The 25,353-nt window shown below is 54.3% G+C and overlaps 1 protein-coding gene across 4 annotated transcripts in view; it reads right to left on the bottom strand.

The window, feature by feature from the left end:
- The window catches only part of TBKBP1 (TBK1 binding protein 1), a 56,917-nt gene extending 32,681 nt beyond the window's left edge, over nt 1-24,236 (bottom strand). Inside the window, exons 1-8 of one of the 4 annotated variants that reach the window (XM_019482575.2) lie at nt 23,936-24,234; nt 15,918-16,022; nt 13,444-13,720; nt 12,812-12,934; nt 11,989-12,093; nt 8,878-9,031; nt 5,528-5,724; nt 4,540-4,601 (exon numbers count right to left, since the gene is read on the bottom strand). In XM_019482575.2, coding sequence (XP_019338120.1) covers nt 4,540-4,601; nt 5,528-5,724; nt 8,878-9,031; nt 11,989-12,093; nt 12,812-12,934; nt 13,444-13,665 — 863 coding nt within the window. In that variant the 5' untranslated portion in view covers nt 13,666-13,720; nt 15,918-16,022; nt 23,936-24,234. Of the gene's footprint in view, nt 1-4,539; nt 4,602-5,527; nt 5,725-8,877; nt 9,032-11,988; nt 12,094-12,811; nt 12,935-13,443; nt 13,721-15,917; nt 16,023-21,991; nt 22,214-23,935 lie in introns of those variants that run through there. The other 3 variants (XM_014603673.3, XM_059727023.1, XM_019482577.2) reach the window with 3 other exon arrangements.
- Nucleotides 24,237-25,353: the final 1,117 nt, after the last annotated feature.

Genomic DNA, 25,353 nt, shown 5'->3' with positions numbered 1-25,353 from the left:
CACACTAATTTTATTCTCACTCCCCACCCTGAAAGAATTACTTTAGAACAAGGTCATGCAAATAGCCTAGCATAGCCTAGTGGAGATCAAAAGCAGTCACATCACACCTTGGCCAAGCTGCAAAGGGAACAAAAAAAGCCCCACTGCAGTGAACTTCCTCACAGTAGTGCCCTGCCAAGGCCACTTATAATGAAACTGAACAGCAACAACAACAAAAAAACAACCCTTGCTTAAAATGAATAGGCAGCAAGAGTGAGATAAGACTAATGAGGAAGTTATTAATCATAAAGCACAAGGTAAAACAACTATTGTCATCAGTTAAGCAAACCCAGCTGCCATCCACTTCAAGAGGGCAAAGTTCAGAGGCAGGAGGTAGGCGAATACAGTTGTCTCTGATGGCTATTTCCATGCAATTCCCTTCCACATTAAGGGCCCAGGAAAGAAGACTGTCATTGGCTGCATGGCACCTTTGAGGTATAAAGACCCATCTCTCTCTGGTAGAGCTGTCCCTAGACTTCCCAGAGTTTAGCTTCTGATGTGATGGTTTTGGGAACATATGCATTTGTATGTCTGGGGATGAATGCATGTGTGTATGCAGGTGTGATGGCTGCTCAATTCCTGCCCAGAGGCCCCAAAACACCCAGGAGGTTTTCACAGGCCCATCGAGGGGAAGCATGTGGTAGGCAGACTCTAGGCCTGTCCCAGTTGCTGCTCCCTCACTACTTCTGTCCTTTATCAGTACACCAGCAGCTGATGAAAGAGTCACTTGGGCTCTTAAAGACATACAAAAAACTAGAACTCTTGGTTCCAAAATGATACCTTTTATTAGACCAACTGGAAAATGGCAAGAAAATTGTCCTTTTCTGGGCTCTTAAAGCACCTCCTGGGATTTCAAAGCATCACAAGAACCACTCTCACAATGCCACATTCTGAGACAAGAAGACCACTGAGCCACCAAACACATTTACAAGTGCAGAAACTGTGGCACAGGGTGGGGAAGCTACTTGCCTGAACTCTCGCAAGTAAAATCTATGGCAGACTGGAGGCAGAACTGAGGCAACCCAGCTCTCATTTGGCCTGGCTTCACCTCAGAGCAGTGCTGAGACTTAATTAGCCAGTATTCATTAAAGCTGCAAAAGAGTACCACTGAACCACAAAGTGGCACAAGGCACAAATTGCACTAATATTTTACCAGAGATTGCCCTAGTGAGCAGAGCAAGCAGGAAGACCTAGGCTTGTCCTCTTGGGACTAGCATGCTCTTTACATACACAAACACGTTGGGGAGGGACATGGGATGTCCTTATCCAGTGCAGCAGTGCATTTGCACCCTTCTTTGACTGTGTGGTGTAGCACACCAAGTTCTCTGAGCTCACTGGCATGTCAATGCAGTTTCAGTCACCAGCTGGTCTGTTCAGGCTCAGACCAGAGCCCCTGCTTTCACACTGCCACAGAGGGCAAAGGGTGAGTGCCACCACTGTTTGTCCTCCCTTCTACCTGCCGCCCCTCCTCCCCTCTGCTGAATTAAGCAGCAGGTGAAAAGAATGGACAAGGAGCAGTGGTGTTCAGTCTCTGGGTGCCAGAGTGAAGTGAAAGCAGGGATTTGGCCAAAATCTATGCTGATCAGCTGGTGAGCTCAGACAGCATCATCTGCATGTGCTATGCAGCCAAAGGGGATGTGGCTGCACCTCCTTGCCTCGATCCTAGATCCACCCATGGCAGCTGGCAGCATTTTTTGACAGCAGGCTTGATGGACCAGGTCAAGTTCAAAGCAGGTCACCACTAGGACCTGGCCACTGCTTCTTCCCACCACCATTGCCTCGCAGCCAAGGTCCCCATTGCCCAACCACAGTGCAGCACAGGCAAAGTCCCACTACCAAACTCCACCAAATCTCCAGCCCCACTCTCAGCTTCTAAGCACCTCAGGATTAGGCAGCTGGCATCTCAGTAGCTGTCATTCTCCTGCTCCACCCCCGCCAGTTGTACCCAGATTTTCTTGCTCTCCTCCCAGCCTCATGTTCTCTGCAGAAAATGTCCCTATCCAGAAACTCCTCCCAAATAAGGAGGTGGGTAGGGGTTAAGAATTCCTCAGTAGGGCTGTCCCATATTATCCACACTTTGCAAGCTCTATCCAGCCTTCAAAGCTAGCCCTGTGGTTATCTGTAACAGCCGCACTGGGATTGGCATGGCCTCGCGTTCAGGAAACAAGCCGCGGGATCCCCTGGGGAGGGCTTCCCAGCAGAGGCTAGATAATGAAAGAGGGAATCCAGTAATAAGCCCTGTGAGCGGAGGAGCTAGCTTGGAAACATGTCAAGTGTTTACCAAGCTGGTAATAATCAGGAGGAGGAGGGGAGGGGGGAGGCGGCGGAAACCCAGAGGTTACTGCCAGCAGGCGGGAGTGGGCTATTTTCCAGAGATGGGGAACAACGCTGCTGTAGCTTAATTACCACTGTGTCCCTCCCAAGGAGACTGCACTGATGGAAGGACTGCGCTGAGTCTTGCACAGTGGAAAGAGGTCACGTGGGAAACCAGAGGCCGCCACACACCTCACTCACGATGGGCATGAAAAGCTGGATTCTCCTATTGCATAGGTAGAGAATGATCGGGGCAGCCCTGTTGGAGCCAGGGAGCTGGTGCAGTAGGGCTAGGAATAAGGTCCCCTGGCATCAAAAGGTGGCACAAATCTACTGGGGCTGGAGAGGGCAGAGGTACAGAGGCTTGGCTTTGCCAATACACAGGATGAGGCTCCTACATACAGCATGTGCCACGACAGTGGAGACAGAGAGAAGCTGTAGCTTCTCTTAGTGCCCCACACCTAGAAACTGGACCGAGATCACCTCACACATGAACTCTTTTCCCTGAAAGACACCAATCCACTTCCAGCCATTGTACATCAAAGTGTTTCTGGAGTATCTATCTACCTCACTATATTTTCTCAGCTCCTTTTATAATACCTGGAGTGCCTGGCCTGGGTCCCATTAGAAACCATCACACCCAGCCTGGGTCCTGTTATCACACCTGTAATACCGTATCCTGGGTCCCATTATAACCTGTGATGCCCAGACCATGGGCAGTGCAGACTTGACAGGGGTGGGGGAAATGAGGCAGTATGGCAATGCAGCACGTCCTACAGGATCCCTTCTCTGCTGGCTCAACCCCCCTGTGGCCTCCAGGAGAGCTTCTGGTCCCCACATTAGGCCTAAACAACAGTAATGCTATTCTTTTGCTTGGGGCAAAAGTGACTCAAAGTGGCTCTAGCTGGCTCCTCTTCAGCCCTCCACCACTGCTCGGTGGAGAAAGAACCCCCATGACAACCAGGGCAGCGAGGGGCTGCTTAGGGACACCTGAGACACTCCTGTGCCCTTCACAGACCCCCCCCCCCCCAAGATCTTGCACCCCTACACTGCATTCCCCACTGTCCTCTGCAGGCCTCCTGCGCCACCCATCCCACTCAGGCAGAGCTGCATCCCCAGTGCCGGCTTAGCAGCTGCAGTGCTAACCCATGTAGCACCTTGCATCCAAGTGAAACAGTCCAGGCCTGTGTGGGAGAGGCAAAGAAGCTCTAGGACCCCAGGAGCTTCCACTCAGTGGGAGAGGCTAGGACTAATGGCCTGTGTCTCCTCCTCAGACACATCCCTGAGACCTGAGCTCTCTAGTGAGAGCTCAGCAGTGGAGGACCCTTATCAGCATCAATTTGTTTTGCCAGCAGGGGCTTTCATGTTACTGTGAGTCTGCAGAAGAAGGGCACTTAATGCAGCTGGGCATCTTCCCTTCCTGGGTGGGCCAGCACTGGGGCTGTGGAGGATATCAACCGTGTGCCAATTAACACTGAAGAAAACAGTGACTACAGCAGGGGAACCTACAAGCCAGGATTCCCAGGATCCTTTCTTATTCCTGAAAAGACTTGTTATGCCTAGCCACATCCTCAACAGTCTGCAGCACCTGCTTTTTGCCAGGAGCCTGCCCTGAGGTGCCAGAGAGGACCTGGCTCTCTGGGCAGCCCTGCCTCTACAGCTCTTGTTGATTGCAGGGTGCCTGGCTGCCCCCATCCCACCCCAGAGACAAGTCATCTGCTTCTCGGGCATTCCACAATGGCCCCCCTTGCCCACCCCCTCCAAAAAGGATGGAGACCGGGGGGGTGGGGGGGGGTGGCAGGGGTGGAAATCAAGCATCACTCCTGCACTGAACTCCAGGGCAGGCTTGCCACAGAGTTTCCATCTGATTAATGGCCTCTTTCTGAGGAAAACCAACACTCAGGGCATGACCCTGAAGCCCCTGGCTCTCCAGCATGGGCATTGCTGACTGAGCTGGTTGACAGCAAGGGGGAGGGCCCCTTTCACTGCCATCTCACCCTCCAAAGGCTATGCCAGGCCAAGGCTGCTGGGCCACCAGAAAGGGGCACCTAGGGCCTGCCTCTGCCCAGGCCATTTGTCCTGCTGATGTGGCCACAGTGTTTCATGCATGGAAGCAGAGGAGGGCAGGAATTCTCCCCCTTCCCCACCTTACAGGGGGTATGTATGTCTGCACAACAGGGCACTTACTGATCATCGCCGACTTTCTTCACCCAGGCCATGTCCCGCTCAGACTGACTGGTTGCCAGGTCCTAGGGAACACCAGACACCCCTTCTTAAGGTCTGCTGTGTCCCCTCACCGTAGACCAGCCTCACCTGCCTTCCAGTTCCTCTCACTCCAGTCTCTAAGATTCCCATTAATACCAGTGACTCCCAGAAACTGGCTGTCCCATCTCTCCCCTGGCTTTGCAAGGCAGGGACAGCCCTAGAGCAAGCTAACTAGGTGACACAGACTCTTACTATACATGTGATGACCCCCGTCACTGGATCTGTAGCCAGGGTTGTGCCAAGGGCGTTGCGTCGCAGGTCAAAGGCAGCTGGCACGATGGATGAAGCCCACAGGGCAATGCCAGGCTCGCCTCTGTGCTGCAGCCACGGACAACAGGTTCCACCTGCCCCATTCCTCTACCCTGCAGCAAAATGACCCCCAGAAGGGGCCTCCCAATCCCATTATCCCTGCCAGGGACAAACAAGGTCCCTTCTTCAAGCAGGACTCCTTCTAGGAGGGAACGAGCAGCACTAACAATTCCAGGTACTTGGGGATTTGGGTTCCAATTTAGAGGTAGTGGCTCTCACTGCCAGCTGCATACCATGACTGAACCAGAGGAGTAACAAAGCAACCAGGCGCCCGGGGCAGCGGGACACATGGGGGCAATGATGGCTACCCCAGTCACCCCACTCTAGTTACACTACTGCTCTGCACCATCATGAGGGTCACTGAGGATGCTCCAGATTTAGCCAGTGTGAGACATGGTAGAATCTGGTACCGGGCAGGCCAAGTGGCCAGACAGGCCAAGCAAGCTGGGTGGGCAGGGAGGGAGGAAAAGGCAGTGTGCAGACATCCCGTGATGGTCTCCTGACATATCCATGGCTGACCTTTTTCCACATAACCCCAGAACAGGTGAGGGCCCCTTCCCACACAATAAGTCACACCATGATGCCCTGCCACCTCGCTCACCTGTGCCCGGGTCTCCTGCAGCTGCTTGAGTTCAGCCTGAAGCTGCTCACACTCGCCCTTCAGCTGTTCCTCCCGGTGCTGCGAGTGCTGGGCTTCCTGCCTGGCCTCCTCCAGCTGGGCCTCCAGCCTCCGCACCTCCAGCTCGCTGGGCTGCTCCAGGCTCCGGGGGCTCTGCCAGCTCATCGAGCAGTCTAGCACTGAGAAGGAGGGAGGGGGACAGTGCAGCTGCAGGGCAGTGCTGGAGGGAGGGGGCAAACCCCCGCCCCCCCGAACTGGCTGGTGTTCACTGGCCATTGCCACCATACCTTGCTGTCAGAAGGAGTTCCAGGAGAGGATCCCTGGGCCCCAGGGAAAGGAGCTCACAGCCAATTCATGAGCCAATACCAGAACTCTCATATCTGAGCAGAGTTGCCCATGACCATATGTGGACACTGCAATGCACAGCAAAGACCCAAGTGCCAAGCCGCAGCTCTGGCTACAAGAGTAATAACTTGCTCAGCAGCCAGGGAGGTGTGCACATACACATTCATGCATGCATCCACACATGCATACACACACATGCACAAGTGCATACACACACACATCAGTGATCCACAGGGCCTTGAGTAGCACAGTTCTGCTCCAAGAACTGGTGTCCAGACTGCCACTTGCCTCTGAGAGCACTGGCTTGATACAGCCAAGGGCCAGATCCCCAGCTAGCTTACATCAGCATAACTCTACTCATGTCAATGCAGCCATGCTTATTAGCACCTGCTGAGGATCTGGCTGCATTCCTCACGCCCTCAAGATGGCAGCCTCATCCTTGGTGTTCAGTTAGCCCTTTCTTTAACTATGCCAGAAGGCAGACATCTGCCGCAGCAGCTCACACCACTGAGCATCAAGCTGCTGCAGCGAGGACAGCATCACTATTACACCATAGCTCAGCCTGGAAGCCTCCTCTGCTAAAGGACCAAAGTGGTGGCTGGTGGTTGGTTGGGAAAGGGGGGGCAAGAGGCTGCTGTGGGTGGAGGTAAATCTGAAAGCAAAGCAGCCTGCTTCCTACTACAGGAGTACTCACTGAAGTGGGCATAGGCATCTTTTGCACCAGTGACCCCCACAGTCCTCAGGACTCACTAGCAAAGCCAGCAGTAGCAGAAGCCCACAGTCAGCTGCCAGGCAGCAGCTTTGCTTTGTGCCCCACTTCTGCAGTAGTATGAAGGGAGACAGGGACCCCAGCCTAGACCTGCTATCAAGCCCTACGTTTGGTTCTGCCATTGCCTTGCAACAGAACCTTGGGCAAGTCGCCTCCCCTGGGTGGTGTCTCAGCCTCTCCCTGCCTGTGACACTACTAGGTGGGGGAAATGGTGACCAGCTCCTGGAGCACAACCCGGTTCCCCTGCTTGGAGATCCAGATGCTAACGAGAGTGCAAAGGCAATTGCTTTCCTCACCCCCTCCCGGCAGGCAGCAAGTCAGCAAGTCAGCTGGGGAGCAGGAGCTGCGACTCAGCAGGTCTGACTCAGCGCCTGCTCCCGCCAAGTGCCTTCCTGGGCATGCAGTCTCAGTGAGGTGAGCTCCAGTTACAGGCCGTGGACTGTGGACCCCCCCCCCCCCCACACACACACACACACCCTCCCAGCAGAGCCCCAAGATACTGCCTGGCTCTGCCAGCTCCAGCCCTGCCTCATGTTGATGAGAGCTGATCCTGCCACCCAGACTGCTCTGTGCCCAGGATCCAGCTCTCATCAGCTCCTGCTCTCTGGAGCGCTGACCTGGCACTAAATGTGCTGTGTGTGTGTCTGCGTGCAGCCAGCACTTAGACAGGCAGGGGGAGGGACCAGGTCCACCAGACTCCACATGTGGCGCCGTGACCCAAAAGGGATCACATTCAGATGCCAGTGCCTGGGCAATCTCATTCCCCAGAGCTGTCACAACAGAATCAGTGTTTCTGGCTATGGGGCAGGTGGGGAGGGGTCTGAAAAGAGTTTGTGGCAGCCTTGAGAAACAGAAGGTGGAACCCACAAACAGAAGGGCTGTGGCACCCTCTGCTGGCTGGAAAGCATTACATGTTGAGACATGGGATGAGGCTGCTTCTGCATCCCAGCCTCCAATTCCTTTGGGGAACAGACCCCATGCTGTCCTGAGTGCTATTTTCAGTGGGATGAAATCAACTGTGAGGGAAATGCTGACACCCCCACCACCCTGCAGCTGTCAGGCTGGAACTACAGAAAGTAACCCCACAGCCTGCATTGTACAGGAGGCTCTGGCTGGAGCTGGCAGCCCTCCAGCATAGGAAGGGCTTGAACTAGTCCCTCTCTGTTGGATAGCTGGCGACTGAAGCCTACTCCGTAGCCTGGTAGCACTACCCAGAACTGCTCCAGTTGGGTAGTAGTTGGGCCAAAGCAGAAGCCTCTCTGATACAAAGGTCTCAAACCACTTCTTGGGCAAACTCTATTCCCTATCACTTACAACTGGGCAAACTGAGCCTTTGGGAGTCTATGGAGACATCATGTGTCCAAGGCCTTGCACTGAACTAGCAACCATATCTTCTGACTCAGACCCCGCTCTGCTCACTGCACAGCCAATCCTAGCCTCCAGCAGCCCCATGCTACCAGGAGCCTACTTGGCCTGGCTGGAAACACGATAGGTCTGACAGCTGACTTTTGCTTGCTAGGGGAAGCGCAATGAGTCCTTGCAGTAGTGTGGTGCAGTGCTTAAAGCAAAGGGATTGGCAGCCTAGACTCCTATGTTGCTGCCACAATTCTGCCCCTATCTTGCCACCTTTGGGGAAGTTGTATACTCTGGGCCTGGGTCCCTCCATGTGTGGAAAGAAAAGATGATAATGTCCAGGCTCCTTCGCAAGGCACTTTGGGATCCTTAGGACAGTGACAGGTACTCCCTTGAATAGTCCCAGTCATGCTCAGGTCCCTCTCATACTTCTCTGGCAGCATAAAGGGACCATAAACAGATCTAAGAAGCTTCCCTGGGTGTGAGGACATTACACTTCCCTTATTTGTGGCCCTGGAATTGGGGGGGGGGGGAAGGAGAAGAATGCTGCAGGGGGAAAAGGGCCAAGAACAGGGACCTGGCTGCAACATAGTGTACTCCAACCATCCCCTATTTCCCAGGGCTTGTATGGGTTCGTGCAAAGCAGTGTGTAAGTTACAGCAGCCATCAGGCTGCTCTAAACAGCACAGCTTGAGCAAGCTGTTGGCTGTCCCAGAATACCAGAGGCAGAAAAGTGGCTTAAAAGGAGCTGGGGACCCTAGCTAATGAGAACATAAGTCCTCGGGTTCCTACAAAGTGGCTGGCACTGCACTGAGTCCCCCTCAGAAGACCAGAGCCTTTCCTGGGGCAGATATGTAAGACTCACCATGCGTCAAGGCAGGGCTGCCATGGAGTGACAAGTACTGGACCTCCTGGTTCTGCAGCTGGGAGTTAAGGTTCTGGAAGGAGCTGCCGTCTCGCTGCCTCAGCTGCTGCTCCAGGTTCCGGATGCGATTCACATGCGTTTCCACCAAGGCTCTCTGGGGAATGGGGCGTGGAGAAAGACAGGGTGAAGGAAGACCTCCCTGCTGGGCACACCTCCCATGCTGCACACGTAGCCTCATTCAGGTGCCAGAGGAGAGGAATCCTGACGAATGCATTCAAGACCTTTTGCACATACACCCGGTTCTCTTGCCTTTTGCCCTAGTGAGGTACCTGGAGCTGCAGACTCCAAACAGAGGTGCAAGAGCTCCATTGCAAAAAGCATGGCTGCCATCTTGATTGGCACTCCAGAGAGTGAACTGGGGGCATCCAGAGCTAAAAGCACAAGGTAGGTACTTGTAACTCTTCCTGTGTGGAGCAACGTGAGGTAGAAGGGGAGCTCTCTCCCTTAGCAAAGTATACAAACACCTGTGAGATTTATTGGCTAAACCAAGTCCATTTCTGAGAGTTTTTCCAAGGCACAGAGGGATCTGGGAGCTTAACCCTCTTGGGTCCCTTTGAAAATCTGACCCACAATCTGTCCACACAATGGACACAGACAGGTCTAAAGCCACGCAACTTGTATTGCCCCTGTGGTAGCAGTCTCTGCCCAGAGGCCAAGGGGCCTGGGGACTGAACTCCCATTTCTCCCCCACTCCAGAAAGTCTCCATCTGAGGCAAGACTGAGTCCCACTGCTAGGGAGCAGCATGAGAAGCCTCCTCTAGGCCCTGGAAGCTGATAGAGGACTCCATCTCCAGTGTTGTAACTCCAGCTCCTTTCAGCCAGGGCCAAATCCCAGCTGGAGTAAATCCACATAGCTCCACTGACGCTTTGTGTCCCAACAGGCACCCACCTGGCAACATCTGTGGTCACTGCACCACTGACATCACAACAGCTGAATGTGCGATCTGCTTTATGAGAACCCTAGCCAGCAAAATCCCTCCAGCAACACTCTCTCTCCCATTAATGCCTGAATCCCATCCCCTTTCAGGGCAGGAAGCAAAACACTGGCTCCCTGTGGAGTGTATTCCTATGGGAATCATGCCTGGCTGTGCTCAGGTCCTCAGTTACAGCATAATAAGTGGAGCAGAGCAAAGGATTCATAACAGGATGATAACTAGAGCACAGCCAGCAGCTCACTACCAAGCGTGGGCTCCACACACACTGCTCTCTTTCGCTTCACAGGATGAAACACCCTCCATTGATTCAGCTCTCAAAACCCTTCAGGACAGGAGGAAGGATGCTGCGGGAGGGTGGAGGATTTTTGCAAATTCCATCCCATTTCAGTTCCTGTCTGGGATGCGTCTTAGCAGTAGTCAGTCAGGTGGTATCACTGCTAGTCCCCAGTTGGACAGGAGTGACCCACAGGACCATATCAATGTGATGAACATAACTTTGGGGGCACTCACGAGGAAGGGCACTTCAAGTCTTGTGAGCAAGCCCACTTTGATTTCCCTCACTGAAGACCTTCAGGCAAGCAAAACTTGGCTGCAGAATGGCATATAACCAAGATGGTGAGCAATCAGCAATAACTAAGATGGTGGCTCCATTGCACTAGGTGCAGCCCATCCCCAAAGCAAAAAAGGGTTCCAAGCAGCCCACAGACCACATACAGCAGAGGTTCCTGAGGCTTCCTGCTCTATATACTCTGTGCATAGGTCTTTACTGGAATGAGAGGCTTGGCTGCAGTAGGCACGAACATCCCTGTGCTTGCAGTAACCCATCCAGCTTGGGTACTGACAGCAGGGTTTCACCCCCACCAAGGTACCAAGAGTCATAGCCTCACTGCCCTGGGTGCCCAGCTAACTAGACGACAACCAATCTGACGATACTGCCATCACTCTGACTGTCGAGCATACAGGCCCTGGTGACGCAGATAATTTAAGTGACTTGTCACAGGGCCCAAAATTCATCCCAGATCCATTCAGTGTCAGCCAAGTGACTCAGCCACAAGGCTTTCCGCCTCCTTGGGATAGGAAGAGAGCTGATGGGATCGACCAGCTATGGAAGTCACTGCAATTTGGGGAGCAAGAGGAGCCAGAGGCCAGGGTGGGGGGGCTTTCAGTACCATGCAACATGAGACCCAATGAAGAGCTGGGCTGCAGCTGGCAACATAAATGCTGTTGTGTGCATGAGGCCTGGTGGGGACAAGAGCACTTCTCCACCAATGAATCTGTGACAGGGGGGTATTTATTAATGTCACAGGCAAAACAGCACTGCAGTAACACAGATCCAGGCGCTGTGCAAGCAAAGGCACCACATTCTACTGTCCAATGCAGGGACGCCAGTACCACTGCAATGATGATACTTTAGGGTGCTCGGCACTCCCCTCAGACTCTCCAGCCAGAGAGCTCAAAGAACTCAACTGAGCTTGGCTCCACCAGTGTAATACAGCTGATCTCAGAATCCTTACCCCCATTTCAAAGTCTCCTGGGGTGGCAAAGCAATCTGCCAGAATCCTTACCCCCATTTCACAGACTCCCGGGGAAGCAAAGTGATCTACCCAACATCAATGCTAGGGCTAAGAATCCAGGGGCCCTGACTCCAAACACTAGAAAGACCCCCCAGGAGCCATGGGAAGAAGCCAGCAGGCTACCTTATGTGTTCATCTGGCCCCCACTCTGGAAGGCATCTGAGCACCTCAGGGACAGGAATGTCTTTATCCACAGAGCAGCCCTCTGAAGCACCCATAATGCTTGGCAGATGGGGAGCTGAAGTGCAGAGGCAAAGAGACTTGATCAAGGATGTACAAAGGAGCCTGTGACAGAGCTGAGACTTGAACTCATGACTCCTAAGCTGATGAACCCACACTTCCAAAGCAGAAACACTAACCACAAAGCCAGCTGGGAGACACTACCTCCCCTAGCATCTGGATTCCTCTAGCATACTTATTCTCCAACTGTTATGTACCCCAGATATGAGCACACACAAGATGCATGTGCAGGTACAAACATGCAACCAAAGGCAAACACCAAAGGCAAACACACCCAGGTCAGAGTTCTCCCTGGGACCTACCATCTCCCCCAGCTCTGACTCCAGGTCGGTCTTCTCCACACACAGCTTCTCATAGGCCTGGATCATTTCATCCAGCTGCTCCTCCCTCTCTTTGCTCTTCTGCAGCTGGAAGGCAGGAAAGAGGAGCTGTCTGGAGGTGGATGCAAGGATCAGAGGGCAGCAAGACCTCCTCAGTGCTGGTAGGACTGCAGGGGAGTGGCTGATAGCAACAGTACATACACTGAAGGCTAAAGAACAAGATCTGAGCCAGCAGAAAGCTCCTATCTCCAGTGGAGCCCTCTGGTACTTCAGTACTAGGGGAAGACACTGCTGTTCCAGCCAGAGAAGTGGATGTACTCATGGTGACAGATAAGAAGTGAACTCCAGTTTTTACCCATAGTGCCATTATAAGCTGTAGAAATGCAGAGGCCACTTCCCAAATGCAGCCACCTCTGGAAAGCAGCAGGACAGCTACTAAACCTCATGCAACAATGTTTTGGAAGGGATAGAAAACACCATGCCTGGTTTAGATAGCTTTGGGAAGGGGGTGGATTTGAAAACAGCAAAGTATAATGACCTGGACTGAAATTTGGACAGGGCACCAGAGCTGACCTCGCCCCGGCCTGAGAATGCCCCATGTTAAGGGCCTGCAGATCTCCCTAAACATGCCCACAGACTTCCTCCCACACACACACATGCGTGCAGTGAGAAGTTCAGGTACTTCCCTATCCCAGACCCTACTGCTGCTCTGGTCCCTGCAGATAGGAACCAAGAGCCTCAGCAAAGAAGCAGCAAGGCTCCACGCATCACCCCCAGGGCTCCCTGAGCCATCAAAGCCACACACCTCATGCTGGAATTGGTTTAGTTGCTGTTGAAGGCTGGCCTTCTCGCTCTTCAGCAGGGAGCTTTCCTTCATGTCGTAGACCGAGAAGATGTGCTCCTCCCCGAACTCGCCGATCACTGGGTACTGTAGCCATGGAGGGGGTGGGAAGGGGGGGGGGGGAAAGTGGGCACCCGTGAGCACCAGCTGGTTCAGCACAGGACTCGGCATGGCCCCAGGGACCATCATCATGCTAAACACATGGGGAATTGCACACTCCGGGGTGTGTGACAGTGGCTGCAAGCCCAGAGCTGCACATGACTGGGTGCACATGCCTCCAGCTACACCACACAGCTGTGCTACAGGAATACAGAGGTGGGTGCATGAGGTTGGAAAACACACAGCCTCAGATATATGCTCCTGGGATCCATGCTGGAGCTGCCGCCTCTGTTGCTCTAATGGCCCCACTAGTCACACGCTACCACCCACCCACCACCACCATCCATCTTTGGCCTTGCTACTATTGCCACCCACCCCAGACTTTGGCACAAGTCCTGGGGCTTCAACCTCCCTTGTTCTGGTCTGCCTACCTTGGCTATGACTAGGCAGGGACTGGAGAGAGAGTGGGAGGGACTGACCCCCTGCATGCATCTCACCTTGATCTCGTACATCTTCAGCCTCCTCTTCAGGGTGGAGTTCTCCCTCTCCAGGCCGGTCAGGCGGTTTTTGATGTCGTCGTAGGCCGTAATGAGGGCGAAATGTGAGGCAGAGCACATCTCACTGGAGAGGTCTGTGTTGGGGCTGTCCAGCCACTCCTCATCTTGGCACAGCACCTCCTGGGTGAGGATGCTGATGTCATCCTCGAACATGGAGTCCATGGCACGGCTTGGGGCGGGTAGTCAGTAAGACTCCCCAGGCTGCGTCGGATCCCAACTGCAGAAGAACAACAGGAATCAGGTTGAGGAGTGGCTGTGTCATTTGACTACTCATTTGCACCTGGGGTGCAGAGATGCTGAGGCCTAGTTATGCAAGGTGCTGTACAACCAGTGAGGCAGCCAGTGCCCAAAAGGGGCTTACAATCCACGGACCAGTGGTGCTCAATGTTTTGGCCCCATGAGCCAGGTGTGGCACAGGGGCTGTCTGCGGGCCAAATCCAGCCTTGTAGCCTGGCACTGCCCAGTCCTGCCAGGTTTGGGTCCCAGGGGCTGAACACCAGTCTCTCCCATGCCCCTGCACCAGGTCTGGGCACTGGATCCAGCATGCAAAGCACTGCTCCCCCACTGCCAAATTTCCAGACCTGTGAGGAGCCCCACTGGTCAAATGACACAGGGCTGTGGGCTGCCTCTGGCCCTTGGGCCAGAGGTTGAGCACTCCTGACATAGACAAAAGCCATGGTATCCCCATCACACAGAGAGGGAACCAAGGCCCAGAGAGATGAAATAACTTCCCCAAGGACTTCCAGGGAAACAGTAGCAGAGGTAGGGGGTGAACCAGATCTCCCATTCCAGCTGAGCCATTGAACCCCAAGGTCTAAGCAGGGGATGGAGAGAATGACCTCAGGCAAGCCCAGGGAGACTGTCCCCCCCAGGGAGAGGAAATGGATGTCACTGGAGACACCGAAAAAGCCAATAGGTTGAAGCCTTAGGGAAGGGACTGGGGGTGGGGAGGGAAGGTCTCACCCCATCAGGGTGATGTACTGCTGCTTATTAGCAAACTGCCACAGGAAAACCAAAGCCCTGTACAGATGCTGTTCTCACAGACTGCCAGTGGATTGTGGACCCTAATCCTCCATCCTTCTGAGCAAGAAAAAGCAAGTAAAGAACCTGGGGAACAATGGGATGAAAAGACCTCAGTGCTACCCTGCCAGTGGCAATGGGCAGGCAGGGAAAGGAAAGAGTTGGTGGGTAGGACTGGGAATATTGACAGAACACCCCCACCCCACCCTACCCCAAACCCATGAAAAGCTTGGAGACAAAGGCAAGAAGCAGAGATGCTAATTACCTCACAAGTCACGGGGAAGGAGAGGGAAGCTGTGCGTGTCTAGCACCTTCCCCTTGACAGGATTAAGGCGCTAGGCAAATGTGACTTTAACTCCACCCCCGCCCCCCTCCCCCCGCCCAATCCCCAAACTGGATCCAGGCTTTGTGTTTGCCAGGGGGAAGGATGCAGGGAAGGCAAGGGATATTTTGGCTTTTAGGAATATGTTGACTCTGAGGCCAGTACACACAAAGCTCTCAGGAAGCTCTTAGAGACAGGTCAAGGATTCCCCCTGCAGCTGAGCAGCCTGTCAGAGCCAAGACACACCAGCCTGTCACCAACAGCTCACAGGCAGGGATCACACCTGTCCATCTTTGACTTCTCCAACCCTGTCTGGTCCCATTTACAGCCATGAGCGTGAATCTGGAGTAAGGCACAAACTGTGCTGCAGTGAGATGCCTCAGGCCTTTCCACCTCTTACCTGCCCTGGTCCCTTGGAGTGGTGTTGCTCACTCCTGTGCCCATTCAGGAATAAGCTAATACTGGCGCGAGCACCCTGGAGGCTGGCACAAGTGCACAGAAGCTGGGGCAGGCCATCCCGCTTTCACTGCAGATGGGAGCGTTACACTCTCGTGCACAGACAGGGCCTAAGTGTAATGATTCCCCTTTGTTCTGCTGCTCAGGCTCAGAGAGCTGAATTCAGACAGGAGCCTGGGAACTGAAGGGACTTGCACCTTCTCCAGCATCTGCATCATGTCAGTCTGGGCCATCTCAGCCAAGTGCAACGGGATGCACCAAGGGGAGGGATCAGTTACATGTCAGTAAGTGGAGGCGAGAGTAAAGAGGTCCCTGTCAGTATAAAAGATGCACTGCAGGGAGCCTGGAGAACATGAGACTGACTCCAGATTCCACTCCTCCCTGCTTCATGGTGCAGGGAGATTAAGTGACTCTCCCAAGGTCCCACAGGAAGTCTGAGCCAGAAATAGCTCCCTGCGCTGATGACTCCGCACTGATGACTGAACCGCAAGGCTTCTCTTCCCTCCTATAAATAAAAGGTAAAAATGCAGTGCCCTATATAAAGACATGTTCGTCACTAATAGCACAGACAGCCTTTCTGATTCACCAGGGAAATAACACCAACACACGCACGCACCTCACACCTCTGCACGCCAGAGACCTGCCTTAGAGCCGGGGGAGGGGGGCAGCAAGCCTCTGGTCTGTAGGTCACTGGTTCAAATGCAGACCACGGCAGCAGCAACTGGAAGGGAAACCCAGCTGTTTACTGAACTCAGTGAGTGAGATGATGGCTACAAACCAGCTCTACCATGGGCAAATGCCTCCAGCATAATTGGGCCCTTTGCTAGCTGCTCTTAAGACTCATCTTTTCCCTCACTGCCACCTGGCTCAACAGCAGCTGACAGTGTCGGGGGGTTGTCATGTCTTGCCTTCACAGAGCATGGACAGGGACTGTGCAGATGAAGGGGGATATAGTGGCTGGGGTGATGGAAGAGGCCTGGGTCAAATCCTGGCTTTGGAACAGCTTTCCTCACTGAACTTGGACAAGTCACTTAGCCTTAGCCATCCACCTCCCATAAGGGGTTAGTACCTCTGTGTAGGCACCCAGCTGGACATAGAGCAGGAGTGGCCACCCCACAACACATGTGTCACAAGTGGCATGGGCAGGCTCTGTGTGTGCAGCACACACTGGATTCAGGAGGGAGCAGGGAGAACAGAAGCAGAGAGGGAAGGAACAAGGCAGCAAAGCAGCAGATCAGGCAAGGAGTGGCACTCAAAGAGGGTGTGCCTGCCCAAAAGATTGGCTCTCACTGACATAGAGTGATGATCAGAGTACCAGGCAGGCAGCATGGGTGAGAAGATCAGACCATGGACTGGCCATCAGGGAATGTGGGTCCTGTCCCCCTCCACCACCACCCTGCTGCTTGACCTTGAGTGTGTCGCTCCTCTCCTCCCTGCTTCTTGTCTGCATTAGACTGCAAGGTCACCATGGCAGAGCCTGCTCCTCCCTTTGTGACTGTGCAGCCTCCTGCATGCCCTCCACCACTGGTAAGGGATCTTAGACTATGTCACCCAGGCAAATGAAGCCTGAGCATAGCACAGGTGGGGGGACATCCACGCCAGCTCATGCAGGTAACAATAGGAGTGAAAAGCTCCAGGCTTTAGCCACCAGAATACAAACCCCCTGGGTGCCAGATCTGGGCACCAGCGCTTGCCACTTTGTCTTCATACCATGCTACTCATGTAACCACCTGCTGTGAACAGCCAAAGCCTGAACATAACAACTCATGTTAAAAATTCTCCTCTGGCTCACAGATCTCAACCCCTGCGGCAGGTCAGTGTGCATCACATCTGCCCACTTTTGACTCCCCATGTCACCAGGTCCTATTTCCGGGGGGGGGGGGGGGGGGAAGAGGGCAGTCTTTGGCCCGAATCTAGAGCATGGCACAAACTCACACCTCTGGAGCTGTGGTGAGATGCCTTCACCCCTCTGCCAGCACAGCCCTCTAGGTTTCAGCACCCTGAGGCTAGCAGGACAACACTGATCCCAACAAGTGTTGTGCCTCTTTCACTTTGTTATAATCATGGCCAAGGCCAAGTGTAACGAACCCCCCTTGATCTGCTGCTCAGGCTCAGAGAGCTGAATTTAGACAGAAGCCTGAGCACCTGATGGCTAGAGGGACTCACACCTCCTCCGGCATCTGCATCATGTCAGTCTGGGCCATCTCAGCCAAGTGCAGGGGATGTACAGTGCATGTGCACATGTCAGTTACCTGCCAGTAAGTGGGCGCAAGAGCAAGGAAGTCAGAGTTGGTGCAACTGACATGCTGAGTAGGCACCTAAACACCATTCACACGCTCGTTTGGCTATGTAGACGTACCCTTACATGATACTGTTGCTACGTACGAGATCTCAAGCTGTTGATTTAGCGATGCAGGATAAAAAGCCACCTGAAAACACTTATTTCCCAAAGATCTTTTCTGTGGCTTGTCTCAGCGGACGGTGCTTCTGCACACCCGACAACACAGCGTTCTTTGCTGAGGGAATTACAATTTAAATGCATTCAATTAAATAAAGCCCACATACATCAAAGTGCATCACATCATTACAAAGTAGAACCCAGTCTGGGAGGCAAAGGCATGAATGCACACACCAAAAAATCCCACGCTGCAAACAAGTGGGAGACGCACAGATTCACAGGCCTGGCTGGTCCAACTCCTACAAACCCCGTTCAGCCCCTTGAACACTCCAAGGAAGAAACTGAAGCTTGTCTCAGACTGGCAGGCCCAGAGCATCAGCTGTTCATGTGACAGCTCTGATGTACAGATGAAGCTTATCTCCATGTCCCACAATTCCCCACCTGTCTTGCTGCCCAGGGAGGATGAACAAGTTGCCCCTCAGTTCCCTGATATGCAAGTCACGCTGCAGCACCAAGAGACATGGACAGTGCACCCTGCAGTTCATGGGCCACACATGAACAGGGACTGCACCAACAAGGAGAACAGACCAGAGGGTATGCCACAAACTTCTCCTGGCTAACTTTCATGGGGAGATGACACCATGTCAGACCAGGTCACAGGTGTCAGCAGTGGCAACAATGGTATAAATTCACCTTGTTTCAAGATGGAGCTTGATCCCTGCATGAAGGGAGCTCCAGGGTGGCTGCAACAGCGGGGGAAGGAACTCAGTGACCCAGCCAGTCTCTTTCAGTCCTGCACTGCCCAGTGCATCACCTTGCAGAGTGACTGCTCATGAGTGCTGGCATAGACAACCTGGGCTAACCTAGCAGTGAGGACAGACCTGGGAAGAAACTGAGGCCTTGTCCTTGCTATGAAGTCAGCCCCAGCATTGCTCCTAACTCAAACTCCCACCAACTGCTCAGGAGACAGCACACACACCGACCGGTCCTACGTGTGACCTTGGACCTGTCACTTCCCCTTCCTGCACCTGCTTCCTCCTCTGACCTGTTGTCCTCTCTGTCCATTTACACTGGAGAGCTCTTTGAGTCAAGGGCTCTCTTGTACCATGTCACCGATTTGAGCCCTCACAGACTAGCCAGGACCAGAGCACTGTTGAGTCAGCACAGAATAAATACTGCGCTTGCTTTGAACAGCCTGCCATCTAAGCAGCTCACACAGCTGTTTGGAGATCCTAAGATACAAATCATTAAAAGCCAGGTACAAGAGGGGGAGTTATTTACCTAGCCAGACCAAGAAGAGACTCCAGACCTCCCCAGATCAGTGCTGTACATACCACCCCATGCTGCCTCCCTGTCTTTACAGGGCTACAGAGGCCCTGATCTCAGTCAGCACCTCTGGGCAATCAAGGCTAGAGACTATAAATAATAAGATGCAAACTTCTCACTCTACAGACCAGTGATATTTCAAACAAATTAAAGGGCTGTGAAAACAAACCCAATCCCCCAGACTGAGCCCTCTGGACTCCAAATCCCACTATGTGATATCAAGGTTAATTAAGCTCTTAATCATCCTTTCAAGCTCCAGGGCTACTCAAATATTATTCCTTCTCTCTGACCCCTCACCCCCAGTACCCCAGCCTGAGGACAGGGCGTACATCCAGCACAGATAAGAAGGCAAAAGGGTGTCCTGGAACTGCAGGCCTCGGCAGGAAATGCTGGCACAGGCTGAAATCCTGTCAGGGAGACAGGAAAGGGCTAAAAAAGTCATTGTATAAAATCCAGGGGGCAGAGGAAGGCAAAACAGAGGAGCTGTCCAATGCTACACAAGGCCCTCCTTGCTCCCTCAAGATGTGTCCTGTTTTGCTGCTGTATTTAGGGAGAGGCTATCAAGCCAGGGAACAGAGAATGCCAGGGCAGTGCACAGTGTTGGGGGTAGGTAATGACTGAGTGCTTGGCACTCAGGCCAGGCCTTGTCAGACAGTCTCTGCAGGCTCCAGCAAGACTCCCCAGACAGGTGCCACAGTGCACAGGGGTGGGGCAGGGTTTGGCAGAGCTGCTATTCAGGCTGGGAAATCGAAGCATGTGGCAATTCATGCCAAGCTTTCCTGTAACTCAGCACAGTTGCCCTCAAGACACCATGGGGATCTGACAGAGGATGCCACATCACTGCAGGGCTGAACAGCAGGAGCCGGCTAGGCCTGAAAAGGCTGGCCCTTTTGAAGCAGGGGTCCCTAAAGAAGTGCCTAAACCAGTGACCCCCTGTAATGATGGCCGTGCCCCAAACACAGTGAGGAGCCATATCAAAGCCAAGGGACTGCCAGTCCCTCACTCTGACCACTATTCCCCAATGCCCCTGCCAGAGGTGGGACTAGAACCCAGGTGCTTCAAATTCCATCCTCCCCCCGCACTGTCTACTAAGCTGCACTTCCTTCAGCCTCAGGCTCTTTCCTCCCTACTGGTCCACGTCTCAAGTGAGGATCCCCCTGCCTCTGCCCCAGGGCCTCTGGACACCCCAGCTCCCCACCTAGTACAGGCACAGCAGGTCGCAAATGATGGGCTTATGGGGCTGTCTCAACAAGGCATCTTCCTGCCCCCCAGGAACTGCTCACTCTGCATCTTATACTCCCGACAGTTGGTTCACCTGTGTGCCCAGCCCAAGGCAGCCAGCACCATGGATGTGCCAGATCAGGACCAGTCTGTTGGGAGGCTGGAGTCACCATGGGGCAGCTGCTCTGACAGACCTGGGAGCACCCTAGGTCTGCCCTTGAACCATGCCAGGGGAGAAGGGTTTCCTCAGAGGCACATATGGATGGGAGATTTGCTCCAGACAAGCAGCATAGCTGAGCAAGCAGGGCTGGGAGCCAGGATCCCTGACAGGGGCAAGCAAGTAGAGTGGTTAGAGCAATGGGGGCTAGGACTCCTGACTTGCATACCCACCTCTACTACTGGCTCATCATGTGCTGTGGCACTGTCTGCCTCTCTCTGCCTCAGTTTTCCCCTCTGTCTAATGTGAACATGCCACACCTCTGTGAGATGTCATCAGGGCATTTAGCACCACACACTCTATGGCACTCCAGTGACTGCAGCTGTCTCTGATAAACCAAACTACTGGTTTGTAGTTCAAAAGATGAAGATCATTTATTCAAAAGATGAAAGGGAGCAACACAGTCACTACAGCCTGCCCCCTTATCCCCTGCCATTCATTTAACACTCCCTCTACATTTTTAACACTGGGTCTGACGCAGAACTCTGATACATTTAAAATGCAAAACTCGTCTCTCAGGGATTCTAGGTGTGGGGATTTGGGGAAACTGTTTGATAGCTGAGGAGCAGACAGGTGAGGCTTTGGCACCTGGGAAGGTTTGGGGAATAGACTATTATAATATCTTGCTAATTAGTTTATCCCAATCAGCAACAAAATAGTTCACAGTAGTTAACGTTAACTGTGTCGTTATTAAGTTCCAGAATTAACAGCCACATCCTACCTTCCCTGCTATTGTGTCAGACTGTCAGCAGGCTCAGGCAGCCAGTACCACACCAGTTGCACATAACTCTGTATTACAAAGACAGTCTTTGCAGACATAAGGCCCAGAGATTGCTTTGCCTTCAATGTGAACAACCAACAAGCTGCAAACTCCCCAGCTGCAGAGTCCTGGGGCTGCAGGAGCCCAACAACAGGTGTGGCTCACTTCAAGCACCAACCTACAAATGGAAACAGCAGGAAGGAAAAGTGAAGGCATCTGACACCCAGAGATGTTTTGCCACCATAGGGTCAAACAAGATGTACAGCCTGTGGGGCACCTCCTTGCACATGTGCGTCCTAGACAACCTTAACACTAAGAATCCATACATGATCTACGGTCCCACAAAGTTTTTCCACAGGGCAGAGGAGCTCCCCTGATCTCCTTGGCAGAAACCCCCGTTCCTGCACCATGGCATGATTCATTCCAGATCATCACACTGTGCCCCTCACCATGGCCTTTGGCCTCCCTTTTGTCTCCAGCGAGATCTGATAAATCCCACCAAAGCCAATGGGAGTCACTCATCTCCTTTCCTCTGGGGGAGGAATTGGACACCTGCTCCGCAGCATGCTGGCCAGCTGGTACATTTCAGTGGCACTGAACAGAGAGCTGGTTTGCTAAGCACTTTGGGGATCCTCCAGGGACAAGAAGTGCTAGAGGAACGAAGGAGATCATCTCCCTGCCTCCCTATGCTGCCCAGAGCCAGCTGTCACTCTAGGAGGGGTGGCAACACTTAAATTGCAAGTGAACTAGGAATTGGCTGAAACTCACGTGGATCTCGATGCCTGCTCCTCATGCCCTCTCCAGCCACCCCCCCTCCTGAGCCACAAATGACACCAGCAGGGCTAATGGGAACTTCTCAGGCCCAGCAGGTTTAAATGACGGGGGATGAAGATGACTCAAAGCAGGAGGTTTCTTTCCAAACCTGTATTGTACCATCCTCACCACTTACAGAAGACAGTCCTGCCTCTCCCCCCACATCCCCCACCACCCAGCAGATCTAAATCTTTCCCTGCTTGCCCTGAGCCTCTTGATTACTCAGCTGTGACAGGAAAGATTCCTCTCCTAATTGCTTTTATTTCCCTTGGCCACTTTCTCTTTCACTTTGTGATTGAAACAGTGCAACACCACACAACAGCAGTGGCTTCAGGTGGGGAAGGTAGAGGCAAGGGAGATAGAGCACAGGGGGCGTGACACACATGTTGGTGCAGCCAAAGTGCATCAAGTGTGTAAAGGTAATTCAGCAAGTGTGTGGCATGAGGACAGATAGTGGGGGAGTAGGATGCTAGTGGCACATCAAGGGAAGGTGCCCACTTCCAGCTGTCATAGATGAGCATGACAGCACACATGCAAATAACCGTGTGGCCGTGTAAGGCATGAGTTGGACGGAGCATGGGCACATGCATGTAATGCCCATGTGAGCATGCAATGGTGACCAGACACATACCATGATCTGGAAAGCAAGCTTGTGACATGCTGGCATCCTGTGCGTGCTAGGTGCGCGGGCAAACACGCACACATGTAATGCCAGCACTGGTGGGCAAGCTTGTGCGAAGCAGCGTGCATTTGTGTTCAAGGAGGTGTGAGCCCTTTAACCCTTTCCTCTCTGCTTTCCTGACTGCAACACAAACAACCACCATCGCAAACAATCGGAGGAAGCCAGAGCAGGCCTGGGAACCAGCCAAGCGCCCTGGCCTCCACCTCAGCCAGCCTAGGAGACACTTGCAAACAACAAAACACTGCTGCCTGCCTTGTAAAGCTGCTGCTTGCACCCCCGCTGCCGGCTCCCTGTAAAACTCTGCTCTGAGCTGCAGGCATTAAAGCAGCTCAGCCTGCCAACAGAGACCCCCCGCTCTCTCCCACCCCATACACAGCTGTCCTGAGCCTCCAGATGTCACATCAGCTTCCAGATGTTTGTCTCCTGGCTCTCTGAGCCCAGCAATAGAAGGAGGAAGGGTTTGAGTGACTACCTACATGGGCATGAGGAGCTCTTAGCTGCTATGCTGGGAAGAGGGGTCAGGCAGGAATGGGTCATGGGGAGGGGAAGCAGTAGGATACCTATTTACACAAGCAACCAGGCAAAGAGGGTGCAGGCAGCTGCAGGGGCTGACAGGACAGGACAGGGTGCTGCAGCTGCAACAGGGTCCTGGGAGCTCAGGTGCGGGAGCCCAAGAAGCAATGGGAGGCCAGGCCTTTGACTGCCGGGTGTCAGGATACATTGGGCCCCAGAGGCATGAAGGCAGCATGGAGCTTGGGACAGCAGGGTCGGAGATGCTGCGGGGTCTGGGCTGGGGGCCGGGTGGAAGATGCACAGAGCCAGCATGCCGTGGGCAGAGCGGCCACACATCAGAAGGGGTCACTGGGGCAGGAGGGAAAGCTCCGGATGCGGGGGGAGGATGCGCTGGGAAGAGACTGGCATGGGGCATGGGGGAGACTGCTGAGTGGGGCGGAGGGTACAGCAGCAGGGCCGGGCAGGGGTGGGTCACGGAGCTCCGGCCGACGGGTCACCACATGGGGTCAGAGGTGCCCTGGGAGGCACCGAGGGGCGAGGGGCAGCGCCCCGGGCCCACGCGAGCGCGGAGGGGGGCGCGGGGGCAGGCTCCAGCCCCGGGCTGGGTGGGGGGAGGGCAGGGCCAGGCCCCCGCAGCCCTGGTAGCGCCCCCGGGAGCTCCCGCCTGGCAGGCCGGGGCGCGGGCGCGGGGGGCGCAGACTCACGGCAGCCGCGGCCGGGCGGGCTCCATCCTCCATCCGCGGCCGCCGCCCCCCGGCCCCGGGGAAGGCGGGTGGCTGGGGCGGCTCCGCCTTGTGCGGCACCGGCACCGGCACCGGCCCCGGCCCAGGCCCCGGCTCCGGCTCCCCGCCGCTGCTCGGACGCTGCTGGATCTCGTTCCAGCTGCTGCCGCCGCGGCTGCTGCACACACGCACACCGACACACGCACACACACAGTTTCTTCCGCTTGGAGCAGCACCACGTGGCACCCAGCCCTGGGCTGGGGGCTGGCCCGCGCCTCCCCCTCGTGCCCATCCTGGCCGCGCTTCCTCGCGGCCCCCGGGCGGGATGCCCAGGCGCCCCCCGCCGACGCCGGCCAGGGGAGAAGGCGGGGAGCTGCGAGCACACGTGCCCCGTGGGATGCAGGAGCCGGGCGCACCTCTGCCCCCCGGGCCGCTGCGCTGCCGGATCATTGCCCGGCCCGGCCCGGGGCAGCGCCAGTCTCCATCCCCGCCGGCGGCGCTCACAGGGCCACCTCCTGCCCGGCTCTGCCGGGGGTCTGGCCACAGCCGGGGACTTCACCCCCCTTGGGAAAAAAAGAAAAAGAAAGACAGAAAGTGCCCAGTGCTTACTTGGGGGTGCCCAGATCTACGCCCACTCTTTGCCACCGGATCTGATTTGAAGAGGTGTCCCCAGCTCCCCCCAGCGCGCACTGACTTCACAGGGCCCGTGAGCCCTTTGGCAAGCCAGTCTATTTAAAAAGCTATAATCAGGCAACGAAAATCCCCCAGGGTACCCTTGGGAAGCTAGGCCTCAGAGGTCCCCAGCCAGACCCAAGCATGTTTTGGGGGGGCGTTCCTCCCCCTCCTGCACAAGCATCTGCCAGCAAATCGCAGCAGAGCTGGCAGGTCCTGGATAAACACTCCAGGATGCCTGTTGGCATTATTGATCCACTCAGTTTATGGAGTAGATCAGCAGTTTTGAGACCGCGGCATGGTTTCCTTCCACTCCCAGTCCTGGAAATGTAATGGGCAGAGGAGAATTGCTCTTTCCTCTTTTTTGGGGGGTGGGGGAGTCTGGCCTCCATGGTGGTGATTGTGTGCAGACGAACCGAGATTGGCACAATAGGCTGGCACTTTGGAAAAATCTCCCCAGCTCTATTTTTCTCACTGATCATTTCCAGGCTACAATTTGACTGGACACTTTTTTTGCAGTGGCTGTCTATTTGAAATGTGTTCTGCATACCCAAGGGAAAAATAAAATATGCCAATCTCTCATGATGGATGAGACACTCACACACACGGGCACGCACGCTTTGTGTGAAGCATTAAGCAGAGATAGAGAAATTAATCCACACCAGAGTGTGGGGGGGAGAGGAGGGGGGCACTTGTAGCTACTGCTGCTGGCTCAAGTAGAGTCTGCA

Source organism: Alligator mississippiensis, chromosome 4 (genome assembly GCF_030867095.1).
Source record: "Alligator mississippiensis isolate rAllMis1 chromosome 4, rAllMis1, whole genome shotgun sequence".
Taxonomy (NCBI): Eukaryota; Metazoa; Chordata; order Crocodylia; family Alligatoridae; genus Alligator; species Alligator mississippiensis.
Note: the sequence above shows the minus strand (reverse complement) of the source record. Positions and strands in the feature narration are given on the sequence as shown.